Source organism: Anguilla rostrata, chromosome 11 (genome assembly GCF_018555375.3).
Source record: "Anguilla rostrata isolate EN2019 chromosome 11, ASM1855537v3, whole genome shotgun sequence".
NCBI classification, from domain to species: Eukaryota; Metazoa; Chordata; class Actinopteri; order Anguilliformes; family Anguillidae; genus Anguilla; species Anguilla rostrata.
This window is the reverse complement of record NC_057943.1, coordinates 42,315,015-42,342,240: the sequence shown is the minus strand read 5'-3', so window position 1 is coordinate 42,342,240 and position 27,226 is coordinate 42,315,015. Positions and strand designations below refer to the sequence as shown.

The 27,226-nt window shown below is 43.0% G+C and overlaps 1 protein-coding gene across 2 annotated transcripts; it reads left to right on the top strand.

Moving 5' to 3' along the window:
• The first annotated feature begins 864 nt into the window (after positions 1-864).
• Positions 865-26,399, top strand: LOC135234993 (protein Wnt-2b-A). 2 transcript variants are annotated; one of them, XM_064300169.1, is made up of 5 exons: positions 865-1,757; positions 12,165-12,391; positions 19,529-19,806; positions 20,442-20,706; positions 25,071-26,399. In XM_064300169.1, the coding sequence occupies exons 1-5, from the start codon at positions 1,561-1,563 to the stop codon at positions 25,298-25,300; spliced, it is 1,197 nt and encodes a 398-aa protein (XP_064156239.1). In that variant the 5' UTR covers positions 865-1,560; the 3' UTR covers positions 25,301-26,399. The 2 variants fall into 2 exon arrangements, with proteins under 2 accessions (XP_064156239.1, XP_064156240.1); XM_064300170.1 differs by having other exon boundaries at positions 867-1,757; positions 12,165-12,385.
• Positions 26,400-27,226: the final 827 nt, after the last annotated feature.

The window sequence follows — 27,226 nt, the reverse complement described above, 5'->3', positions numbered from 1 at the left end:
TTGACAGAATACGAAGGAGATACGCAATAGCCCTAAATAATTTTGTTTTCAGAACAGATTCCGTGTTGAAAAGTGTTGCCTATTCTTAATATGCAGGTTTCTTGTACTCGCTTCGATTAGCTGTTTGTTTTGGTCAATATGTCCCTCTCGTATTTGACTTACAAATATCTAAATGTAGAATTCGTATTTTGCGCAGCTACACTGTAAAATGTCCAGTGTTATTTCAATTCTAACAGAGTAGCCTACATGTGTCCCCTTTCTGGTCCAGTTGGAGTTGAATTAACATCGAACATTTTACTATTTAGACATTATGCACAAGTGGATGGTCGCCATTTTTAAGTGTTGGTGCATCATTTTAAGAAGATTAAACACGACTTGTTAACAAAACATGCAAACATTCAGATCCAGCTCTTAGGCAGTAGAATTTAACAGATCGAAAACTATTATTTAAAAAAAAAAAAAAAAATTAATTTGGCCGTTAACTCCACACAACTAGGACATTGGTAGCCTGACGTGCTCTTGGATTCATAGATTATACACATTTAATGTAAATCGTGTCCTGAAGGTGCGATAGCTATGAGATAATTCAGCATTTCAATGTAGGCTGCCCGTTCAACATTCTTCAGCAGTTTGGCGAAAGGGTTATCCATATTATTCCAAAATTGTATTCCTATGATTGCAATTTTATTTGTGCTGGTCCAGACATATCGTGTCATTTTTACTATAGGCTAATATAATTGTTGCATTTTTGCATAAATTGCGCTACATTATTTTTATTTATTTATTTTTCTAGCCGGCTCTTTGATACTTGCCGTGCTTCTGAGAGTCCGCGTCTTAATCGTACACGTGTATTTGTGACTCTCTTACAGCTGCGGTGGCAGGTGGCTTGGACTCTGTTTTGCCGGAAAGTCGCGCATCCCACAGAAGAACACAAAGCATCACTCCGTCCCCCATTGACTCTGCCCAATGAGAAAAGAGAGGCAAGAGAGCTGTCAACGTTTTTTTTCAGCCTCTCACCCCTTGTCCCCCCACCCCGCAGTTTTACAGTTTCTTCAGTCCAGCGCTTCAGTTTATCTCACTCACGGGCTGATAACGGTAAGGGGCTATTCTATGAAAAAACACGCCGTTTGAGAAAAGACCCGGAGGAGTCCCTTTTTGTTCTTCGACTGAAGGAGCAATACCTAATATTACCGAATTCACATTTCATCCAAGTGGGGAGTATTGTGTGTTTTTCTTTTTCTTTTTCTTCATAGAAGATGAAATTTCAATGAAGCGAATTTGACTTCCAGTGCTCGCCCCCGTGGCTTGGATTATTTTAGCTCCAGTTCTGTCACAGCAATTGCTGAATTTTTAGGTGGAATACATTTGGCCATGGCCTGGTGAATTTGGCATGGCCATATGTGAAATTTATACATTAAACAAATACCGCAGCATCACAACCCTGGTGGAAAAATTCACCTGAACAAGTATGCGTGGTTTCAGCACTGCCCAGCTCTGAGAAAAAGTACTACTGGACTTTCTTTTGCATTCCCATCTGTCTACTTGGGGGGGAAAAAAACAATGTTTGGTTTAAGCAAAGTTCAGGGTTCTTCCCGGATTTACAGCAAACCCAGGGGTTCCACGGGAGCCCCAGGATTAAGGCATCTGTCCAGGACCGGGGCACCTTCTTCAGAGGGCTCAAATGCCACCTCTAGGCTATACGTTGCCTTTATCATACTCCTTCTCATGCTAACCCCCAGAGTGGATTCTTCATGGTGGTAAGTAGCCTACTGTGGTAGTTGCATTCAGAGAGTATCCTTCACTCCAGAATACTTGCAAATCCTTGAAAAGTTTTGTTCGCTTCTCAGCAATGAACGGGATTGGCGCTGTCTTGCTTTTGATGGGATTAAAGGGTGCGAATCAGTTTGAAATCTCACAGCGGGATCAGGGACTTTCATAAAGAAAGAAAGGAAACTGTAGATGTTTAACAAAACAATGCGGCATCGAGGTGCGCGAGAATGAAATAGATGCGTAGCCTATTTGGTGTGGCTATGCCAGTGCCGACAGCCGGTTTTGGACACTATTCATTTTTAAATATAAGTGTCTAAAAGGGTTTCGATGTCATTTTTGGAAACAAAATAGGGGCTCTAAAATGTAGTTTAAACAGGGAACATAAGAGGTGTGTGCGTGTGTGGATTCAACATCGTACTGATGTTGTAATAACTTATTGCAGTAGATCAATCACCGCGCGGTTGCTGATAGTTTGAGTATAAGAATGTTAAAAGTTGTGTGAATGATTTTTATATGTTGGAGAGTTGACGTAAGCTATATGCAAGAGGATTTACATTCTGGAGGCGGTGTAACACCTGTTGAGAATTACTGTCTCGGTGTTTGGCGAACATTCGTTCCACACTCATTAGCCTACCGACTGAAGATGGCTCCATTTTCAGTTGAAACGAACGTGTAGTTCATTAATAATTTAATTCAATTACACAATGTAATAATTAAATTAGATAGTCGTTATGTTGAGATAATGGTGTTTTCAGTCTGTAACAATTTCTCCAATCTTCAACTAGGTTACATTTCAAAAACTGAAATTACACAGCGGAAAAAAAGCATATTCACTGGGCACGATACATTAGACAATGCAATGCAAATAATTCCTTGGTAGGAAGAATTACGATTATCAAAATCGGATTGCCTCACAATCGAAAATCAACAAGAATATTGTCGACAAAATGGAAATGTTTTTTGTTTTGCAATACATTATTATTATTATTATTATTATTATTATTATTATTATTATTATTATTATTGTAGTACTAGTAGTAGTCATTTGCAACTGTAGTAGTAAAATGATATGTGCCCACCGTATGAAAATTACGTAAATAAAATATTGTCCTTCTGGAGAGCCAGGACAAATCTATTGAAGTTTAATTCAACGATTATATATGTCACACGCTGTGGCACACAGACCTGTCTATATACGGACACGCGGAAATCACTGGATATAATACGTCTGTTATAGTCAGCCTATTATCGTCGAGGGTCATGGATTTAAAGTAGTCTCTTTCTTTTTAACAAATAGTTAAAAAATAGTACACCAAACTTAGTCTTTCAGCTATGTGAATACATATTTTGAGACTTTAAGGAAGGATTTAGAGATACTATCCCTCGCAATTAGCACGTGATGCACTGTACACCTGGTGTAGGCCTACACCTATCCAACGAATCACTTCAGTTAAACAACGAATACCTGAAGCCGAATGGAAACCAGCCAAAATGTGGCCCTCCAGGGCAGGAATGCCCCTGTCTGCCGCAGGTACAGTAACCCCATTGATCTTAATGCGTTATACCCCACTGCAATAATCCAGCAACGCAGTTTTAGTGTCAGTCATTTCAGTGACACTCTGTGATAGCAGTTAGTGAGCCCTCTCTTTTTAAACTATATGCTAGCGACAGCTTCGTTCAAAACACGAATGCTCACAGAAAAGGCCGAATAAATTAGCTATTAAAACCGTTCAAACTGCCTGCCGAAATGAGACGTCGGCCTCAAAACCGTTTGTGACTAAAATGGGTTTTGGTCTTAATTTTGTGTTTGTAATTTTAGCTGCGGTTTACAGTCAGTCAGCACTCAAACCTCAGTCATGCCCTTAGAAAGCAGATATGTGTTCCTCACAGAAAACACCCATTAAAGAAAGGGCATGTGCACTGCAGTATATTCATTGTGATTTTAGGTCTTTAGTAACACAAATTATAAGGGAATTATAGCCTTTTTTTAATGACACAGGATAAATCGTTTAGCCGACAATTTTGCAATAATAGCGCAATAAATGTAATTTATGTAGGCCCTCCTGGCTCTGCCCATATTTGGCCCAGCTGGTGTCTATAAACAACAAGGCATAAAAACATTAATTTTCCAGCCATACAAAATGAAATGGAGTAATCTGCTAAAGGTGATGTTTAGAATTTATGTTGGTATTCTGTGTGTGTGTGAGTGTGTGTGTGCATGTATGCATACGCACATGGGTACCACATGCGTGTCCATGTATGTGTACGTGCACCAGACAACATGCCCATATTTGTGGTCCGCATTAACAGAGTAAAGGAAATATAGGCCTATTGGTGCAATAGTTCAGATACACACACACAAAGTTATAATCAGTTGTACAATTGGAGGTACTATTTACACTGATGGCAGTTCAGGATTTGCACCATATATATTCAGAGCACTTTATGACAAGAACTTAACTATAATAGATGCTATTCAGAAGGATCTATTAATGTTGTGGTTTGTTTTTCTAAAAATGATCAAGATTCACTGGTTGAGTATAATTATTTTTGCTAGTTCAATAATCTGAAATATGAAAAAGTAGCTGAATCTGTGGATTTTTAAACATGTCTTTACATATATATTTTTGTGTACCTTTCCACAATGTCTACATTTCTATTGAAATAATCAAAGTTAAGCTGGTTAACACTTTGCTTGAATGGAGAATAGCAGAATTCCAGAATACTGGCTAGGATTTGAACCTACAACTTTTTAGTAGTCAATTCAAGTAGAAGTCAAGTTCTCTAAACGCGGAATCATTTGCAGCCGTGGGACGGGATGTGTAGGTCGTGTTAGGTTATCGAACCGTGGTTTTGTAAATGCACAATGTGAAAACCTCCATATATTGTCGATAAATATGAAAATCCTTAAAGGGGTTGGTGCGCTACAATAGCATTTGCTTTGCTAATGAGTGGGGGTGGGGGTGGGGGGTGGGTCTTGCTGAGGGAGCAGCTTGTGTTGTCCACTGAGAGCAGAAAGCATATTTGGCACAGTAGCATGCCTGTCCAGCACATTAACAAGCACCTCTGAAATGTAACTGCCCTTAAGAAAAACATCACGTTCAAAAACCACCCAACATGAACAGCCAACATGTAAACTATAAAAAATAATCCCACTTATAAGGTGAAAGCAGGAAAAGGCAGCCTATGCTATTTTAAGTCACGTGGTTTGTTTTCACATGTGAAATTGTGATTTTTACATGTGAAAAGGTAAATTTCACGTTTTTTTCATAAGGATACCCAAAACACATTCAATCTGATGCCACTGTATAACTTGCTATTAGCTGATACTCATAAAAAAACCACTCAAAATTGGCTGGAAACTAGGATATGACTGCTCCGAGGTTGAAATAATACTATTTTGGATGTCTGCCATACACAAAAGTGGAAAATGTGATGAATTAGTGTTGCCCAGTAACCATGAATTGAGATTAGTTCAACCCAGTGGATTTGGATTTGCGTACGGCAAGACTGGGAGAGCACAGGTGTTGCTGCAATCAATCCCACACTTTGGCACAGGTAAGGGACAGTGTTGTACACTGTTCACATGAAAGCATGGCGTTCAACTTCGCGGGTGCTGAGCTGCATTCTGTGATAGTGTTGAGCTGCATTCTGTAATAGTGTTGAGCTGCATTCTATGCAAGTGCTGAGCTGCATTCTGTGATAGTGTTGAGCTGCATTCTGTAATAGTGTTGAGCTGCATTTTGTGATAGTTTTGAGCTGCATTCTGTAATAGTGTTGAGCTGCATTCTATGCAAGTGTTGAGCTGCATTCTGTGCAAGTGCTGAGCTGCATTTTGTGATAGTGTTGAGCTGCATTCTGTGATAGTGTTGAGCTGCATTCTGTGATAGTGTTGAGCTGCATTTTGTGATAGTGTTGAGCTGCATTCTCTCAAGTGCTGAGCTGCATTCTCTCAAGTGCTGAACTGCATTCTCTCAAGTGTTGAGCTGCATTCTGTGATAGTGTTGAGCTGCACTCTCTCAAGTGCTGAGCTGCATTCTGTGATAGTGTTGAGCTGCACTCTCTCAAGTGCTAAGCTGCATTCTGTGATAGAGTTCAGCTGCATTCTCTCAAGTGCTGAGCTGCATTCTGTGATAGTCTTGAGCTGCATTCTCTCAAGTGTTGAGCTGCATTCTGTGATAGTGTTCAGCTGCATTCTCTCAAGTGTTGAGCTGCATTCTGTGATAGTGTTGAGCTGCACTCTCTCAAGTGCTGAGCTGCATTCTGTGATAGTGTTGAGCTGCATGCTCTCAAGTGCTGAGCTGCATTCTGTGATAGTGTTGAGCTACTTTCTCTCAAGTGCTGAGCTGCATTCTCTCAAGTGCTGAACTGCATTCTCTCAAGTGTTGAGCTGCATTCTGTGATAGTGTTCAGCTGCATTCTCTCAGGTGTTGAGCTGCATTCTGTGATAGTGTTCAGCTGCATTCTCTCAGGTGTTGAGCTGTATTGTCTCAGGTGTTGAGTTGCATTCTCTCAAGTGTTGAGCTGCATTCTCTCAAGTGTTGAGCTGCATTCTGTGATAGTGTTGATCCGCATTCTCTCAGGTGTTGAGCTGCATTCTCTCAAGTGCTGAGCTGCATTCTGTGATAGTGTTGAGCTGCATTCTCTTAAATACTGAGCTGCGTTCTGTAATAGTGTTGAGCTGCATTCTGTGATAGTGTTGAGCTGCTTTCTCTAAATTGCTGAGCTGCATTCTGTACAAGTGTTGAGCTGCATTTTGTGATAGTGTTTGGCAGCATTCTATGCAAGTGTTGAGCTCCATTCTCTCAAGTGTTGAGCTATTGAATAAAAGAAAGAATGCAGGAAAGGGTTTGTGATCAGCAGATACAGTCAGGTCCATAAGTATTTGGACAGTGACACAATTTTCATCATTTTGGCTCTGTACGCCACCACAATGGATTTGAAATGAAACAATCAAGATGTGATTTAAGTGTAGACTTTCAGCTTTAATTTAAGGGTTTTTGAAAAAATATTGTATGAACAATATAGGAATTACAACCATTTTTATACGTAGCTGCCTTTTGCCTTATCCTGCTGCTTTTGTTAGCAGTCACATTGTCAAAAAATACAAGGGAACAAGTTCCAGTGGCAGCCATACATACCCACACCATTACACTACCTCCTCCATGCTTCACAGATGAGGTGGTATGCTTTGGATAATGAGCAGTTCCTTCCCTTCTCCATACTCTTCTCTTCCCAACATTCTGGTACAAGTTGACCTTTGTCTCGTCTGTCCATAGGATGTTGTTCCAGAACTGTACAGGCATTTTTAGATGTTTTTTGGCAAATTCTAATCTGGTCTTCCTGTTTTTGACGCTTACTAATGGTTTACATCTTGTGGTAAACCCTCAGTATTTACTCTGGTGAAGTCGCTTGATTGTTGACTTTGACACAGATACGCCTACCTCCTGGAGGGTGTTCTTGATCTGGCCAACTGTTGTGAATGGGTTTTTCTTCACCAGGGAAAGTATTCTTCTGTCATCCGCCACAGTTGTTTTTCGTGGTCTTCCGGGCCTTTTGGTGTTCCTGAGCTCACCAGCGTGTTCTTTCTTTTTAAGAATGTACCAAATAGTTGATTTGGCCACACCTAATGTTTTTGCTATCTCTCTGATGGGGGTTTTTTTCAGCCTAATAATGGCTTGCTTCACCGACAGTGACAGCTCTTTGGACTTCATATTGAGAGTTAACAGCAACAGATTCCAAATGCAAATGCCACACCTGAAATCAATTCTAGATCTTTTTTATCTGCTTAGCCTACTTGTAAATGAAATAATGAGGGAATAACACACACCTGGCCATGGAACAGCTGAGCAGCCAATTGTCCAATTACCTTTGGTCCCTTAAAAAGGGGGGGACCACATATAAAAAGTGCTGTAATTCCTACACCGATCACCCGATTTGGATGTAAATACCTTCAAATTAAAGCTGAAGGTCTGCACTTTGAAATCATACTCATTATTTAATTTCAACTCCAATATGCTGTGGTAGACAGCTAAAATAACAATAACTTTGTCAATGTCCAAATATTTATGGACATTTATGGACTGTATGTTCTTCCAAACCCCTGACAATCAGGAAGAACCTCTTCTAATATCACCAAGGCAACTGTTCCATTCTGCCCCATGTCCCAGAATGCACTCTGGGTCTCCTTTCTGATTTCTGTTATGCTGCAGTTTACCATTCTGATTGCCACTTGTAAAGCAGGGAAATGAGAATAGCACTGTTGCAACTCAAGTTTGGGTGGTTGTGAATTTTGGACGGAATTACATTCACATTACACATCACTCTACCTGCTTTCCCAAGTGGACACAGCAATATTCTTGCGTACTGCATTTTTTTCACTGTCATCTTCCAAAATAACCTGTTCTTGACCACCTGTGTACAGCTTTTGCAGCAAAATATGGATCAGGGACATGGAGGCCAGCACTGCTGATGGCTTCCATTCATCCTCTCTGTTCAGAAACTGGTTTAACCCTGGGACCCCTGATGAATGGGATCTCTAGCCAATCAGTGACATTAATTGAATAAATTAACTATCAGGCAGAAAACAAAACCATCAGTTCAGCTGGCCTCCAGGGCCAGATTTGAATACTTTGGGCTGACATGGCAGTGCACTACCAGAATATAAACCAGAATCATTACATTACAGGCATTTAGCAGACGCTCTTATCCAGCGCAGCTTACACTGTATCCAATTATACAGGTGGATCTATACTGGAGCAATGCAGGTTAAGTACCTTGCTCAAGGGTACAATGGCAGTCCTACCGGGGAATCAAACTTGCAACCTTTAGGTTACAAGACCAACTCCTTAGCTATTATACTACACCGACACCCTCGGATCCTCCTGGTGAAACACACTGCAGTTAAAGAATTCCCCTGTCATCTCCAGACTATAGGCTATGTCTCTGGAGTCCCTAATAACAGCAAAGGGTCACAGAGCTGAGAGTCCTTGCTGTAGCATAAGTTCATTTTTGTGAGAAAAATCCAAGGTGATTCATGACTATATCTAACGCTGGGACTGTTGCCCACCAGGGACGTGCGTTTAGTGTCTTTTCTTTGGTGGCTTGAGTTTGGCTGAGAACGACAGACCACCATTATCTGTTGCACAAATTCTACTTCGCGAGTGCTCCCGCTGTGTGCGTTTACAATGAGGTATTTATGTCAAATCTTTGAACATTTCGTTGCATGTAGATATGGAATCTTCTGAACGGTAATTATTATTTATTATTTATTTTGTTAAAAGGTAGATTTAGCTCTTTCCTGAAAACTAAAAACTATTTAGTCAGATTGTGTCCTGAAATAACTTTTAGGTTTGTGTCAAAAAGACTTGGTAAGTAATTATGAATAGCCACAATTTAACTTAAATTGTGTTGGATGAATTTATCCAATAATTTTATTGCCAAAGTATTCCCTGTCTGTTCAAGAGCAGTCTGTTTCCTTCTTTCACTGTGGCAACAGACAGCCAGAATGTTCAATTGAACTAAAGTTTGGATTGTTAAAAGCCATTTAAGGTCAAAAAGTCATCCACATTCTAGAACATTGTCCATTTAAATTTTGTTCAGTGTGACTGTTCATACTTTTAGAAGTTTTGGAATGTCCACTGAAGATAAGACGGAATCCTCAACCGACTCATACCTTGGTGCTATGGAAACTTTTTGTTGTTGTTAACCATTATTTTGATGCAGACAGTGTAGTCTTTACTCAACAGCACAATAAAATAAAAATAGAAATTCATCATTCTCATCCCAGCTGCTGTCACAGTTAGATCTGAACTAGCATTAACGGTTAAATTTGTCCTCAAAGGCTTGAGAAAGAGTCGGCTGACATGTTAGCTGGAGTTTATGTTATTTTATACTCCCTTTAGCTGGGGCAAAGCAGGTGCAAGGTCGATCTGTTTGAGGAACTCAAAGTGTTAGATTCACGGAGGAAGTTCTCCTGGCCATAACATCCCCTCCCTCCTCCTCCTCATCGCCGATCCCGACTCCAGCGCCACCCTGGGTCTCGCGAAAATCATCACTTTGTTAATAGCGGGGCTTTTACGGGCTGTTATTGTAGCCCCGGGGCTAATGATGTACAGCGACCGTAGGAAGCCCGCGGTGGAGCCGCGGCCAGAGAGCATGCGGGAGCGGGATGGGGGGTAGGTGGGGGGTGGCAGGTTGGGTGTTCTGAGGGCCAGGGGACACGTCATGACAAGCCCCACACCCCCACCTTGCTTCCGGCGGCTATCCCAGCGAAATTTGCGTCAATAACGTGGATCATCTGCGCTCCGGATCTCAGCGGGCTGTTCAGCTATCTACACCGTTACATTCCTCGGGGCATCCTGAAAAATGTGAATATCGCAAAAATGTGAATATCACAAAAATGTGAATATCACAAAAATGTGAATATCACATATGCTCAGCTCATAGCTGTTGGCACCATTGTGAGTCAGGATATGTATTCATAAAGCATCTCAAAGTAGGAGTGCTGATCTAGGATCAGGTGTCATCTTCCAATATCATAACTTCATCTGTTATGAGCTAAAAGGCACAGCTGACCCAAAATCAGCACTACTACTCTGAGGTGCTTCATGAATACAGACGCAGGATCTTAAGCGCGACCCTGATTTGGGGTAGGAGAAGAAGTCCGTAGCCACTTACTGCATAACTCTGTGAGTGGCAGTGCATTCAATCAAAGTGTAATGATTTGCATTTTTTCCTCCTCGTTAAAATATTTTCCACGTCTGTCTAGACTGCGTTTGATCTAGCGACATGTAATCAGTTGTGTTTAGGAGGTGCTGATTCAGTCCCTGTTATTACTAGTGAAAGAGATGATAACTTTAATCATAACCTCCTCTAGGAAAAGGCCACGCGCGTTCGTTATCTTCCAGACCCTGTGCTTAATAACCCCGTTCGCATGCCTGTGCCTCATCACTGCCAGGGGGGGGAAACACCTATGAAAAAAACCTCTACACACACATATCCAATGCATGGAGTACGTGCCGCAATTGTCTGGACTTACTGTACATAGAGGTGAAGTACATATCCTGGTAATTAAGTCATTATCTTGAGGTACTGCAGCTGTGTGTGTGTGGGTGTGTGTGTGTGTGTATACGTGTGTCTGTGTGTATTACGACCTGAGTTGAGACTGCATGTGATGCATGAATGACTGTGTAATTGATGAGATGAAAGGTCACCACAGGAGATTTACAGAAAGTCATGTGACTGTACATTTTCCCCTTGCATGTGAAAAGTAGAGTTAAAATAAGTCCATATGACTAACATGTACAGGAGAGTTACAGTTACTCTGGGAAGAAGGATAAGCAAAGTGTGATTTACACAGGCTGGGGTTAAAGTGGGGGTGGGGGGATGGGGGTGGTAGTGATACTGTGGGTGTGGCTTAGGGTTTGGGGAGGGGTTAGGAGGTAAAGGAAGGTGTGTCAGTGTGCGGTACCTCTGTTCAGCATTACCTGCACTGAAGATGGTGAGGGATGGGGAATGGGAGAGCCTTAACAGGAGTGGAGACTGTTTTTTACACCCAAACACAACTGTGTGTGGGGGCTGCTTCCTGACCTCACCCCCAGCTGGGTCAGGATGTGCACCCTAGAAACCTCCTCAGTGGTGGAGATATGGATCACGGAGGGCAGCAGTGGAGTTTTCCTCAGGTTGAGGTGTCCTGGGTCAAAACACTTCCTAAACTGAGAGGAGTCGGCAGGACCCACTGGGGGGAGTCATTAGAGGAGCTGAGGCGGGTCACGAGATGATAAGTTTGGGCACGAGTACAAGACTGACTGTACATAGGCTACATTACATTACATTATATTACATTATAGGCATTTGGCAGACGCTCTTATCCAGAGCGACTTACAACAAAGTGTACAAAGGCTAATCTTTCCACACACATTGGCATGGGTTGGATTAAGCACTACAGTATATTAATCAGTCACAGTGTACAGGAACATAAAAAAGTTTAAAAAACTTTGCAGATTCAAGACTTTTATTGACACGTGACTAGTACAATGGGATGCTTGGGATTGTGGATCCATATTGGAACATACTCCTGGCTATGCTTTAACTAGGAGTGGGACACAGCAAACGTACCCCCTCATTAAGTGGGTCATGTGCTTAAAAATGTGGGAACCACTAAGTTACATGAATCCACTGGATTGCGTGAGGAAGAATGCTGCTAAATTCTGATGCGTTACTTGATTTAAATTTAAAAGAATCATGTATGTTCTTTAGTGGTTTGATGTCACATTGGATTATTTATTCTTAGCAGAAGAAAATGTAAATTTTTGTATTTATTTTAATTCAGGTAATTAAGACACTGTGAGACAGATGCCCACTAACTGACCCCCCCGTGTCTGCTGGTGCAGGTACATCGGTGCCCTGGGGGCGAGGGTCATCTGCGACAACATCCCCGGCCTGGTCAACAAGCAGAGGCAGCTGTGCCAGAAGCACCCGGACATCATGCAGTCCATCGGCGAGGGAGCCAAGGAGTGGATCAGGGAGTGCCAGCACCAGTTCCGCCACCACCGCTGGAACTGCAGCACGCTCGACCGCGACCACACCGTCTTCGGCCGGGTCATGCTGCGCAGTAAGTGTGTGTGCCTTTTTCCATTCTTACCCCACCGCCCCCTCGCCAAAATGCAGTATAATGCAATATATTACACAATATATTACACAATATATTCTCAAATATATTATCAGTACTTCACAATATATGGGAAAATGTACACACTGACATTGACGTAAATATGCATTGCTGTTAAATATATTTGTCATTTTATTTTACAGAAAGTCCACATATTTACAATATATTGCAATATATTCCATTTCTGTAAGGGCTGTTACACCCCAAAACCCTTCCATATAAAAACAGGGCGTGTCTAATGCTCACAAACAGGTGGCAAGGATGCGAGGGAGATCAGTGTCAAATAATCTACCTCATCTCCACTTCCTATCTCAACCAGTCTGTGGGCGTGGCAGGCATGTCCAGCATCATAGTACTGGGGGGTATTTCACAAATCAGGATTCCTGAGTTAGCTGGATAACTGCACTGAGCAAAAGCCAGAACAGTCCATGTAACAGTACTTCAGTTCATGTTCCAGATTTGGGTGGGTTCCGGGTTTTACTCAGTGCAGTTATCCAGCTAACTCTGTAATCCTGCTTCCTGAAATAGGGCCCTGCTTGGGTTTGTCCATTTTACTGCTGTGAGAATGACTCACCGAATAATCAGTGTTACTTGTGCTGTCAGTTCTACTGTTCAGAATTATACCCCTTTCTATTTATGAATGTATCTGCACATAATTTAATATATGCACACCTGGTTTTGAATATGTTGGATATCCACCTAAGTATGAATCTGCTGGTCAGAATAGATTCATATTTCTAATTTTAAGCTTGATTCAATAACATGTCTGTCACAAATCTGATGCCAACGAGACTTTTGTTTTAGGTGCTGTTGTTAGTTCTGACCCCAAATGAAAACTGTCAAAGGCCTAGATGTGGAAAGAGTTGGAAGTCTAAAGTTTTGACTAAGTTCAATGATTATCCTCTTGGGCAGTCATGCTAAGGGGAAGCTCACAGGTGATCTGCACTGGTTTTGCTTTAGTTTGGAAACAAAGACATTTAGTGTGTATCCAGACTGCAGAGGTGAATAATGTCTTGGTCCTGGTGGATTGTCAGAGGATCTCTCACCATGTAAAACAGCCTTAATACATCACAGCAGTGTGACCAAACGGCCCAATGGAAACGGCAGCAACTCCTACAACTGTACACTGCTCTGAACCACTTACACTCTCTCACTCACACTCACACTCACACACACATACTCACACACACACACACACATGCATACTCACACACACACACACACACACACACACTCACACACACACACACACACACACACACACACACACACACACACACACACACACACACACACACACACACACACACAGACACACACACTCACACACACAGACACCCACACACACACATACACACACACTCACACACTCTCTCACACACACACACACACAGACACCCACACACACATACACACACACTCACACACACACACACATACTCGCACACCCACACACACACACACTCACACACACAGACACCCACACACACACATACACACACACTCACACACACACACACACATACTCACCACAGACCAGACAACACTCTTTACTACTCACACACACTCACACACACACTCACACACACAGACACCCACACACACACATACACACACACCACACACACACACACACACACATACCACACACACACATACTCACACACCCACACAACACATCACACACACTCCACTCAACACACACACCACACACACACTCACACACACAGACACCACACTCTTATACATACACACACACCACACACACTCACACACAGACACCACACACACATCACACACACACACACACCACACACACACACAAACACACCACACTCGCACACACACACACACACACCACAACCCCACACCACTACTCGCACACACACACACAACACACACACACGCACATACCCACACACACACACACACACCACACACACACACACACACTCACACACACGCACTACTCGCACACACCACCACACACACACACACACAACACACACACACAAAGCACACCACACACACACACACACACACACACCACACACGCACATACTCGCACACACACATGCGCGCACGCACGCACACACACACACACACACACACACACACGCACATACTCGCACACACACACACACACACACACACACACTAGCTCTTGCCTGTTTACAGTGGTTAATAGACTACCGCGCATGGTCAGTAAGCAGCAGAAGTAGAGTCGTGGTTGCGGTGCTTCCGGGCCAGCAGGCCAGGTCCAGAGCAGGGCAGAGAATGGTTTCCATTCCTCCAGACGTGCTGTCATCCTGTGGGGAAAGGCCATTCGTCTTTCAGGATCATGAAGTTTTCCCTCCTGGGGGTGGGATATTGTGAGTTTGAGAATTTTCCGGTTTGCTGGGTGAACTCGGAGCTGGATGCGGGGAATTCACAACCATGTTCGCACATCAACAGGAATTTTTAACTCAGCTTCAAGTTAATACAAGTACTGTCATCATCAGGAACATTCACGTCTGAAATTAGCATATCGATGTCACTGTTCCCCATAAGTTTGTTCTTTGAAAACTAATCCACAACGAATGCATATTATGTACAGACATTACAAATAATTTATTGCAATATACATGTAAATAGATGAAGTAGGTTAATATTTGAGAATTAAAGGCACATATGTTATATATATATATATATATTATACACATTGCATCATATATATTATACATGTTTCCCAGTATATATATTGCTGTATAATGCAGAAAGGCAGTCGTGTGTATGCCCATTTTGGTACAGTGCTATGTCATCATCAGGCCCGCTAAGGTTTTTTCTTTCATGTGTCCGAACCCTTTGTGTGAGTGCAGCCTGAGAGGGGGCGGATGGGCCCAGAACACAAGTAGCAGACAGGTCGCTGCGTCCGCACAGGCCGCGCATAAACAGTAATAGGAGCTGTAAATATTTGGATAGACGTTCCCGGCAGACAGACAGAAGGCCCGCTCCCTCCCTCCCTCCCTCCCTCGTCGCCCCCTCGCTCTGATTCGCTGCGCTCAAGCGGAATGGGAGCGAGGAAGGCGAGCCGGGCCCCGGTGATCCCCCGCCCGCCCGCCGGGCTCTAAGTGGAAGCACACGCAGGTATTCCGACGGCCGTCATCTGCCCGGCACGTGGAGCGCGGTCCTCGGCCTTAGCGCGCGGCTACGCGCTCACGCGTCCGAGAGAGGACGGGCGAACGCTCACCACCCCCGCGCCCGACCCCGCTCCCGCTCCACGGGCCCGGCTCACCGGACAGCCTGCCGAGCGCGAGCGCACGCCGCAGGGGAAGGCGCTCACACCGCGGGCGAGCGAGGCGGTGTTTATTCGTCCGCGTTGACCGTACACTCTTAGCGGAGCGTGCGTACAGCGTGGCCTTTTTTAGCCCTGGGGGTCGACGAGCCGACACGGCGAAGGTTGCCAAATCAAAGTGGACACGTTTAAACAATTTACACAGCAAAGCACTGCTCTTTTGAGAAGGATTAAATGTACAATAATATTTAAAAATGGAACAGTGACATTCACGATTCATACATCTTTACAGACAATTCCAGACATTGTGTACAAACACAACTGTCTTTGCCTCCTCCTATATATATATATATATGTACAGTGCCTTCGGAAAGTACTCAGACCCCTTCAGTTTTCCCACATTTTTTTTACATTACAGCCTTATTATAAAATTGATTAAATTCATTATTATTCTCATCAATCCACACACAATATCTGATAATGACAAAGAGAAAACAGGTTTTTAGAAATTTTTGCTAATTTATTAAAAATAAAAAACTGAAATATCACATTTACATACAGTTGAGGCCAAAAGTTTACATACACCTAGGCTAAAGATAGTCAAACGCAAGTTTTTCAGGACTCCGCACATTTCATTTTACAATACATTTCTTTTGGCAAGTCAATTAGGGCATCTACTTTGTTCACATCAGAGGTCATTTTAAAGCAATCGATCAGAGACAGATTTAGCTTTATATCAGAGTTCCAGTGGGTCAAAAGTTTACATACACCAAATTGACTGTCTCTTTAAACAGTCTGGGAAATTCCAGAAATTGATGTAATGACTTTTTAGAAGCTTCTGACTGGCCAATTGTCATAATTGGGAGTTAATTGGCACCTGTGGCTATATATAAGGGCCTTCGTTTTGAGCCACTGCCTTTTTGCCCTTGATACCATGGGAAAATCCAAACAGCTCTGCTAAGATCTCAGAAAACAAATTGTGGACCTCCACAAGTCCGATTCCTCCTTAGGAGCATTTTCCAAACAACTGAAGGTACCACAAGCATCTGTACAAACAATTGTATGCAAATATAAAAATCTTGGGACCACACAGACACTGCATCGTTCAGGAAGGAGGCACAAATTAACTCCCAGGGCTGAACAAACCTTGGTCCAAAAGGTTCAACTGAACCCCAAGACAACAACAAAGGAACTGGTGAAGGAGTTGGAGGCATTAGGTACCAAAGTATCTACAATACATCCACCATTAAGAGAATCCTACATCGCCGTGGCCTGAAAGGCTGTCGCGCACGGAAAAAGCCCCTACTCCAAGACCGGCATAAAAAAGCCAGAATTAAGTTTAGAGGTGAATACCAGGACAAAGACCTAGCCTTTTGGAGGAGTGTTCTCTGGTCAGATTAAACAAATATGGAACTGTTTGGCCATAATGATCAGCACCATGTATGGAGGAAAAAGGGTGAGGTTTTTAATTCGAAGAACACCATCCCAGCTGTGAAGCATGGGGGTGGCAGCATCATGTTGTGGGGGTGTTTTGCTGGAAAAGGGACTGGTGCCCTTCAGAAAATAGATGGCATCATGAGGAAGGAGGATTATCTAGAAATACTGAAGTAACACCTCAAGAAATCAGCTAGAAAGTTAAAACTTGATCACAACTGGGTTGTCCAGCAGGACAATGATCCTAAGCATACCTCCAAAGCTGTAACAAAATGGCTTAAAGACAACAAAGTGAAAATATTGGAGTGGCCATCACAAAGCTCTGACCTGAATCCCATAGAAAATTTGTGGACTGAACTGAAAAAATGTGTCCGAGCAAGGAGGCCCACAATCCTGACTGAGTTACACCAGTTCTGTCCGGAGGAATGGGCAAAAATTCTGGCAAAGTATTGTGAGAAGCTTGTGGAAGGCTACCCTAAGCATTTGATTCAAGCTAAGCAATTAAAAGACAATGACACCAAATACTAGCAAAGTGTATGTAAACTTTTGACTCACTGATATAATACATAAACGCTGAAATAATTCTGTCTCTTAGCTATTATTTTGAAATTACCTCTTATGGAAATAAAGTAGATACCCTAATTGACTTAACACTGGAAATGTATGGTAACATGAAATGTGTGGAGTTGTGAAAAATTGAGTTTTAATGTCTTAGGTGTAGCCTAGGTGTATGTAAACTTTTGGCCTTAACTGTATTCAGACCCTTTGCTATGACAGTCAAAATTTAGCTCAGGGGCATCCTGTTTCCATTGATCATACTTGAGATGTTTCTACAACTTGATTGGAGTCCACCTGTGGTAAATTCAATTGATTGGACATAATTTGGAAAGGCACACACCTGTTTATATAAGGTCCCAATGTTGATAGTGCTTGTCAGAATAAAAACGAAACCATGAAGTCGACGGAATTGTCCGTAGACCTCCATGATAGGATTGTGTCAAGGTACAGATCAAGGGAAGGGTACAAAAAAATCTCTGCAGCATTGAAGGTCCCGAAGGACACAGTGGCCTCCATCATTCTTCAATGAAGGAAGTTTGGAACCTCTAGGTCTCGCCCTAGAGCTGGCCGCCCACGCAAACTGAGCAGTTGGGGGAGAAGGGCCTTGGTCAGGGAGGTGACCAAGAACCCGATGGCCACTCTGAGCTCCAGAGTTCCTCTGTGGAAATGCTCCCAACCTTCCAGAAGGACAACCATCTCTGCAGCATTCCACCAATCAGGCCTTTATAGAGTGGCCAGACGGAAGCCACTCCTCAGTTAAAGGCATATGCCAGCCTGCTTGGAGTTTGCCAAAAGGCACCTAAAGGACTCTGAGACCATGAGAAACAAGATTTTCTGGTCTGATGAAACCAAGATTGAACTCTCTGGCCACAATGCCAAGCCTAACATCTGGAGGAAACCAGGCACCGCTCATCACCTGGCCAATACCATCTCTATGGTGAGGCATGGTGGTGGCAGCATCATGCTGTGGGGATGTTTTTCAGCAACAGAAACTGGGAGACTAGTCAAGATCGAGGGAAAGATGAACGGAGCAAAGTACGGAGAGATCCCTGATGAAAACCTGCACCAGAGCGCTCAGGACCTCAGACCGGGGTGAAGATTCACTTTCCAACAGGACAACGACCCTAAGCACACAGCCAAGACAACACAGGAGTGGCTTCAGGACAAGTCTGTGAATGTCCTTGAGTGGCCCAGCCAGAGCCCGAACTTGAACCTGATCAAACATCTCTGGAGAGACCTGAAAATAGCTGTGCAGCAACGCTACCCATCCAACCTGACAGAGTTTGACAGAGAAGAATGGGTGAAATACCCCAAATACAGGAGTGCCAAGCTTGTAGCGTCATTCCCAAGAAGACTCGAGGCTGTAATCGCTGCCAAAGGTGCCACAACAAAGTACTGAGTAAAGGGTCTGAATACTTATGTAAATGTGATATTTTAGTTTTCTATTTTTAATAAATTTGCAAAAATTTCTAAAAACCTGTTTTTCACTTTGTCATTATTCGGTATTGTGTGTAGATTGATGATAATAAAAATGAATTTAATCCATTTTATAATAAGGCTGCAACATAACAAAATATGGAAAAAGTGAAGAGGTCTGTATATATATTTATAACTGTGTTATAAAGCGTCTTTGAGATTGTGAAAAGCACTATATAAAATAAATCAATTATTATAAATTTTTTATTATATATATATATATATATTCAAATTCAATTTTATTTAAATATATATTTTATTTATATATATAAATTTAAATTTTTTATGAGAAAGACAGAAGACATGCTCATAGTTAACCCTCTTCATCAATGTATTTCACGTAGGCAGCCGCGAAGCCGCGTTCGTGTACGCCATCTCCTCAGCCGGAGTGGTCTATGCCATTACCAGGGCCTGCAGCCAGGGGGAGCTCAAGACGTGCAACTGCGACCCCCACAAGAGGGGCCGGGCCAGAGACGACAGGGGGGACTTCGACTGGGGCGGCTGCAGCGACAACATCAACTACGGCATCAAGTTCGCCAAGGCCTTTGTGGACGCCAAGGAGAAGACGGTCAAGGACGCGCGGGCGCTCATGAACCTGCACAACAACCGCTGCGGGAGGATGGTGAGCACGCGCGGTCACGGCGAGGCGGTCCGGCTGGCTGACAGGCCTCCACGGGCCTGCTGGAACCAACCCCAGAGCCAATGAGACGTCCTTAAACAGGCCTTCTCATGTCCAATAGCAGCCCGAAACATTTTAGCCTACGTTCATGAAGCAGTTCAGAGTTTTGGGTTTTGCCTTTTAGCTCATAATGGGTAAGATATTTACAATGGAAACCTGACCCTAGATCAACACTCTCACTCTTAAATGGTTGATGAATAAGGGTTGTGAACTGGTGACCTGGAATCAGTTTTTTCCTTTTATCTCAGGATACTAGCTCAGGTTAGGAAATGACAGTGGATCCCTAGATTGGCATGCTTTTTGTATGCTGAGATCAGTTTGTGGGTGAGAGCTGTGACTCTATGTTACCCATTTCCCTTACAATGGCTGCCACAAGCTGTGATGGATCATTCCCATTCCACTGTCTTAAGTACCGTAGTCGACAGACACTCACTTCACCTGATTCTTTCGGTCCAAACTGGTCAGTGATTTTAAGGTGAAAACAAACACCAGCCACACTTTGGAACACCCCTGGTTTAAGGTGTTTTGTGTGACGCTGTGATGTATCTTTCATTGGAAATATTTTCTTGCCCTTGTAGGCGGTGAAGCGCTTTATGAAGCTGGAGTGTAAATGTCATGGGGTCAGTGGCTCCTGCACACTTAGGACTTGTTGGTTGGCCATGTCCGACTTCAGGAAGACCGGAGACTACCTCCGCAAGAAGTACAACGGAGCCATCGAGGTCACCATGAACCAGGACGGCACAGGCTTCACAGTCAGCAACAAGGACTTCAGGAAGGCCACTAAGAACGAGCTGGTGTACTTTGAGAATTCGCCTGATTACTGCCTCATGGACAAAGCTGCAGGTGGGTGGGTTGCCCATGTGTGACGATAACATTACATTAGTGTCATTTAGGAGACACTTTTATCCAGAGCGACTTACACAACTTTTTTACACAGCATTTACATTGCATCCATTCATACAGCTGGATATATACTGAAGCAATCCAGGTTAAATACCTTGCTCTTGGGTACAACGGCAGTGTCTTACCCAGGAATCGAACCTTTAGGTTACAAGACCATCATCATGGCAGAGTTATACCACACAGCAATGATGATAACATTAATATATTAGAACCTCTAAGATTAAAACTACTGTATATATTTATGTCAGTAGTAGCGTTAGTTAAGCCACCTATATGGTCAAAGTGCTCCCACAAAGCAGCAGCGGATGTGTGGTGAGAATTCTGGGACAAAATGGCTGCCATGCATTACTCAGGTGTGTGCTACTCATGTGATGGTTGAGATCTGTGCTTAACCAGCTCAAATCATCAGATGACTGAGCACTGTGCGGTTTTATCATTGTTATCGTAAACCTAAAAAACATCTGTAATCAACCTCGTAGCCATGATCTGAGAGGAAGCTATTAACTGTTTATAACTGGCTAGGGACACTTGTTTTCATACGTATGCTATATGACCAAAAGTATCTGGACACCAATTGGTCTGGGACTGTTTTTCATAGTTTGGGCTAGACCTCTTAGTTCCATTAAAGGCAAATCTTAATGCAATGATTCTGTGCTTCCAACTTTGCAACAGTTTGGGTTAGGCCCTTTCCTGTTTCAGAATGACAAGGCCCCCGGGCTCACAGTGAGGTTCATATATAAATGGTTTTGTTAACATTGGTTTGGAAGAACTTGACTGGCCTGCTCAGAGCCCTGATCTCGACCTCATCCAACACCTTTGGGATCCATTGGAATGCTGACTTCGAGCCAGGCCTAATCGCCCAATCAGTGCCCAACCTCACTAATGCTCTTCTGGCTGAATGGAAGCAAATCTCTGCAGCAATGCTCCAACATCTAGTATAAAGCCTTTCCAGAAGAGTGGAGGCTGTTATAGGAGCAAAGGGTGGACCAACTGCATATTAATGCCCATAGTGTTGGAAGAGATGTTGGATGTCAGGTGTCCACATACTTTTGGCCATGTAGTGTATGTGGAAAAGAACATTTATTAGTGTCCAGCTGGCCCTTAGTCTATGTCTTTATGATGAACAAAAGGAATGGGAATCCCTAGTTTTCAAATACTGGCCAAACCACGTTAAATAGACTTGGGCATTAAGTGCATCTTAGAATGCAGAATTATTTGACCAGTTGCTGTTTTCTAGAATCTATGAGAATACACCCCAAGCTTTGTTCTCAGTAGCATTTACAAAAAAGCATTCCTTTGTTCAAAAAACTTAGCAGTACATCTTAAACGGTCTACAATGGTCCACTAACCATGTGTATGTGATTCACACCATTTCAGAATGCTAACAGATGTCATATTAAGGTGCTTTCCTGTTTTGGTACTGTAAGCAATAATAATGGGGCACTCACTTGAGATATATTTTAGCTGCCGGGCTATAAGATGCATTAATCACCATAGGGTAATAGATAGTTTATACAATTGTTATACAACAATGACCATGTTTAACTCTTTAGTCTTTCAAAAACTTTTTGGCAGCCTTGCATTTGATTAGCATTTTGCCTAATTGTAAAATTAGATTAGTGGTTCGAAGGAACCACTAAACACATTAGGAGCAGCATAAAGCTACTGCAGGCTATTAGCGAATACAGTATATGCAATGATTTGACCTGGCAGTACGTTTCCCACGGGAGGACCGTGTCTGGGTTTTTAAAGGAGGGAGGCAGTCCATCACACCGTTTCTCCCAGTTCAGGGTCTGATAATGCGGGCTGCCCTGCCCTTCAAGGCACGGCGCACATCAAAGGGTCCGGACTGATCCCCGTGGAGGAGGAGGAGGAGGAGGAGGAGAAATGAAAACTAGATGGTGTCAGTAACGGGCGGGTCTTCCCCAACCGCAGTCAGAAGGGAGGGGGGGGAGGGGTGTAGGGGGATTCTCACACCTGCCTCCTCTTAGCTCGTCTCCCAAAAAAAGCCCAGGGGGGCAGCCAGGGTTCCTGTGCCCTGTTAATCCCTGTCAGTCTCCCACACTCTGGCCATTATGCCGTAAGGAACATTCTGGAACAGCGGCATGGGACGGGGGGTGGGGGGTTTCTAGTTCCATCACTGCTTCTGACAGGGAAAGGCAAAGAACATATGGGTGAATGTTACTGTTTCTGTTCTCTTATTTTAGGCATTTAGTAGATGAGAAGTTCCTCTGCAGTGAGATTTTCACATAGACTTTAATTGGAGAGTTTGTTGAAGCATATCAGCATTGAGTACAGGAGCACAACTCACACTTAGCCTTTAGGAAACTAAACATTACTGACCATCATCGTCAATCCAGAGCCTGAAAGTTTCACACCCACCCTGGAAAATTAGGCCCATCGGCCTGAAGAAAAGCCCGGCTAATTGGAGCAGTGTTGTTTTTATGCAGCCAATGCCACGTGCGGTTTGCTGACAGGGAGGCACAGACAGGAGACTTGTGAGAAGAATCGCGTGATGCTAACGTTTACCACCATCCTTCAGAGGATCGTTCCGATGCTGAACCAGAGCACTGTTTGTTTTGACCGTTCACCTAAGCAGTTAAACACAGCTTGGGTCTCCATGTTTCTTATTTTTTTGCGGGGAGGGGGGCGGGGGGGTTGAGGGATGGGGCCGGGGGTGTTTCCCGAAGGTTAAAACACTGTCATTTCAGGAGGTCAACAGTACCTCCATTAGCCCCCACCCCGCCTTCTCATTGGAATTCATACCCCAAGGATACATCGAGCTCATTTTTCAAATCCCATTCTCCGAGCTGCTCCGTGTGCTTCTCACATTCGTTTGGGGGGGGGGGGGGGGGGGTTATTTTCAGGTGTTCAGTCCTCTCATACTGGCTCAGAACTCCACTTTATGTTGCCTGAAAACAGTACAAGACTGTTGGCTTCATAAAACTGTCTAACCAGAAATATTACAAACACAGATCATATACGACAGCACTTGAAATGCATTAATACCCACCAGACCTGGGTCGAATACAAATATGTATTTGTATTTGTATTTAAAAATGTATGTAAATGCATATTTGAAGTATTTTCAAATACATTTACACATTTTACACATGAAACACTTTGTATTTCATTTATTTATATTATTTTAATGTAAAACCAAATACTTTCCCAAATAGTATTTTAAAAATACATTCCTTTAAATAAATACTTTCCTGGGAAACCAAATACTTTTTCAAATAGTATTTAAAGCCTTTTACAAATACATTAAAATACAAATACAATTTTAAAATATTTTGAAATATTTCAGTGATATACAACTGAAATGACAGAGCCAGCAACAATGTAGGCTTCATACTGAAGGGGGTATCCCAGAGTTCTTTGTACAATCTTTGTGAGTGGTCCTCGATGTGATGTCAGCAAGCTATAATACTCAGGGTACTCCAGGGGAACTACTGGGGGCTAGGGGTTGAATTTAGATTATGAGTAAGGGTAGCCTACATTGGCAATTTTAAACAGCCCATGTGCTGCCTCTAACAGACAGTAGCCTAAGTGCCCGTACATGTCTTTGCATGGGGGGATGGCAAACTCAGACTTCTTGATAAGCTACTTGCCAGTTTATTTGTGCTCATGCAATCTTTTTAAAGTTAGTGGCCTTTTACTGTACTTTCTTCTTTTTTTCTGTTGTCAGAGCGTTCGACAGCAATATGCACAGTTCCATCTTTTACATTTTGTAAGGTTAGACACTTATAAAATATAATTCAGCCGTGCATGTTCACTACCAATTAGCAATGGAAATCGGTACAATTGGACTGGAGCTGTCTGCTGTTGCCTGTCGCGTTCTCATCAAAATACTGTCCTAATTAGACGAAACGCTCAACTTTCAGCATATCCTGCAGGTTCCTGCATATCCAGTGATTTTCAAATCTTTCAACAGCTTGGTGCAACTGCACATGTTGCACCACTGGCCTTATGTCCTGAAAGTATTTTCAAATAATTCCATTACATCAAGCACTTTGTATTTGCAAATTCAGTATTTTAAATGTTTCTTTAAGAAATATTTGAAAGTAATTGCAAATACATGCAAATGCTCCTTAAATGTATTTTCAAATACATTTTGTAATTTTAATACTCGGTATTTGTAAATGCTGTATTTAAAATAATTTCTGAGGAAAAGTATTCAAAAGTAATTCAAATACTTTAAATATGTATTTGACCCAGGTGTGATACCCACTGTTTTGTTGAGCGTGGGTGAAGCGTGAAGCCCCCTGACCCTGTGTCCCGTCCTGTCCTGTCCTCCGCAGGTTCCTTGGGCACTGCCGGGCGCGTGTGCAACAAGTCGTCGCGCGGGACGGACAGCTGTGAGGTCATGTGCTGTGGGCGGGGCTACGACACCACGCGCGTGAAGCGCGTCACCAAGTGCGAGTGCAAGTTCAAGTGGTGCTGCGCGGTGGAGTGCAAGGACTGCGAGGAGACGGTGGACATCCACACCTGCAAGGCCCCCCCGCGCTCCGAACGGGGGCACCAGACCTGAGGGGCGGGCCCGGCCTTTGCCCCGCCCCTTCCTCAGGACTTCCTGTGGTCCATGGCGTTCTGGGATATAGAGTCTATCCCTCGTATCCACTGATCCCACCCTTCTCTCCGTTCCGTTGCATGGCTTTTTAATTTCACTGTCTCAGCAAAACAAAAAAAAGCACTAAAACTAAACTCAATTTCCCATGAGCACCTAGCACAAAATGCTCAGTAAATTTCCCCATTACCTTTATTTTGGAACAGGGCTGTAAGGCTGCTATTGTTTGCTTTTAACTGTGAACCTGTTGTGTTGTTGTGTGTGTGTTTTTTTTGTTGATGCTGATGATGGGAGGGGGGAGTATTTCATTTGAGTTTTTTGTGGGGAAAAAAGGTGTGCTGCTTTTAATATACTTTTCAGGACATATTTTCTAAAATTACAGAAAACTCATTTTGAGCATTTACAGTCATACAATCTTTCTGTATTCACGCCATTTACATTTTTGGGGGAGGAGAGGGACTGCTGATTTGTGCACCAGAAAGTATAACCATGCCCTCTTTACCCGATAAGTTTTGTCTGACGTTGAAACGTCACCTCCACTGGGCTCGACTCTTCTGGTCTGGTTGCGCGTGACTTTGGCAAGGCATTGGCACTCATAGGCAAAAGCAGTGGACTGAAGAAGCAGGATTCTCCCTGACGGCTGGAGTGACACTCGGCATTTGGACATTGCTCTGAGCAATCCCTGCCTTCTCCCCACTAAACTGATAATGTGGACGATGAATGGTTGTTTTATTTAAAGCAAAGAAGAAATAAAGATGAACCTGCACTATGGACATTAGCTAAAGCATGAGCAAACATAAATACATTTATACATATTTGTTTATGAATTATGAGAAGAAAATTACTGATGTGGACTGCGGAGGCAGAAAGAGTGAATCCGCCAAAAAAAAAGAGAAAAAATCTTCCTCTCCACTTCAAGGGATGACTTTGACAGGGATTCCAGAGGTGGGAATGACGCCAGTGGACTTCTCTGTTCTACAGCTTGCTTGTGTATCTTGTGTATACTGTTTCATTATTTTAAAAACAGAAGTTCATATAAATATATGGTATTAGTATGTCAGAATTTCTGCTTTTCCTTTATTCACCAGCGAAACGTGTGTTGCTTCTTCACAGATCTGGATCTGTCAGAACCTATAAGTCCTATGGCACATGTGCGAGTAGTGCACACAAATGTTTCCTTTCAAATTCAATTCCAAAATATCTTCTCAATGCTGTGTGCATTTTGGAATATCCGGAAAGCTTTGCAGTTCTTCAAAAAATACTTAGTGAGCAAGATTAGGCCCTCTGTGGGCCAAACGGATTCCCAGAGTGCGCTATAAAAATAATACTCAGCAAGAGAGCAATGACAGAATAACGGACCGTTTCAAATACAAACCAGCCCTGTGCCGATGACAAAGACTGTTTTTGTCAGGCGGGGTGACTGGGCGAGTGGAGAAAAAGATCACTGTTATTTAAAGTCCGATTGAAAAGCCTTTTAATCTCCTTCGCCGTGATGAAGGCTGGGGTATCGGCAGACTGGCCTGTAATGACTTGATGAGTTTAATTACAAGGCTCGGGTTGATTCTGACATTTGGGAGACACTGTTCCACAGAAGCGCTTGTGTTAGTTGGAGTTTTTTTGGCCGGGATATCAAAGCACATATTTTCCAGCAATCTTCTTTGGTCTATGCCATATTAGAGCTAATTCTGAAGTTAGTGAAGAGCCCTTTTTAATAAAAGGAATTCCACAGAAATGTACTACATGCTGGACAGCACACACAAGTGGGTAGATGTTAAGATTACAATAGCTGATACCTTCAGATCAATCAAAAAGAAGAATTCCCAGAATGCAACGTGTGATAGAGTTGGATACATCTTTTGTGCACACCTGTGTGACTGGCATTCTATATGA

Bases quoted from the DNA above. Each gene is read 5' to 3' on its own strand.
- LOC135234993 (XM_064300169.1), top strand. From the start codon at position 1,561: ATGTTTGGTTTAAGCAAAGTTCAGGGTTCTTCCCGGATTTACAGCAAA. The intron at 12,392-19,528 runs GTGTGTGCCTTT...TATTTCACGTAG, and splicing joins GGTCATGCTGCGCAGTAAGT to GCAGCCGCGAAGCCGCGTTC. The intron at 19,807-20,441 runs GTGAGCACGCGC...TTGCCCTTGTAG, and splicing joins ACAACCGCTGCGGGAGGATG to GCGGTGAAGCGCTTTATGAA.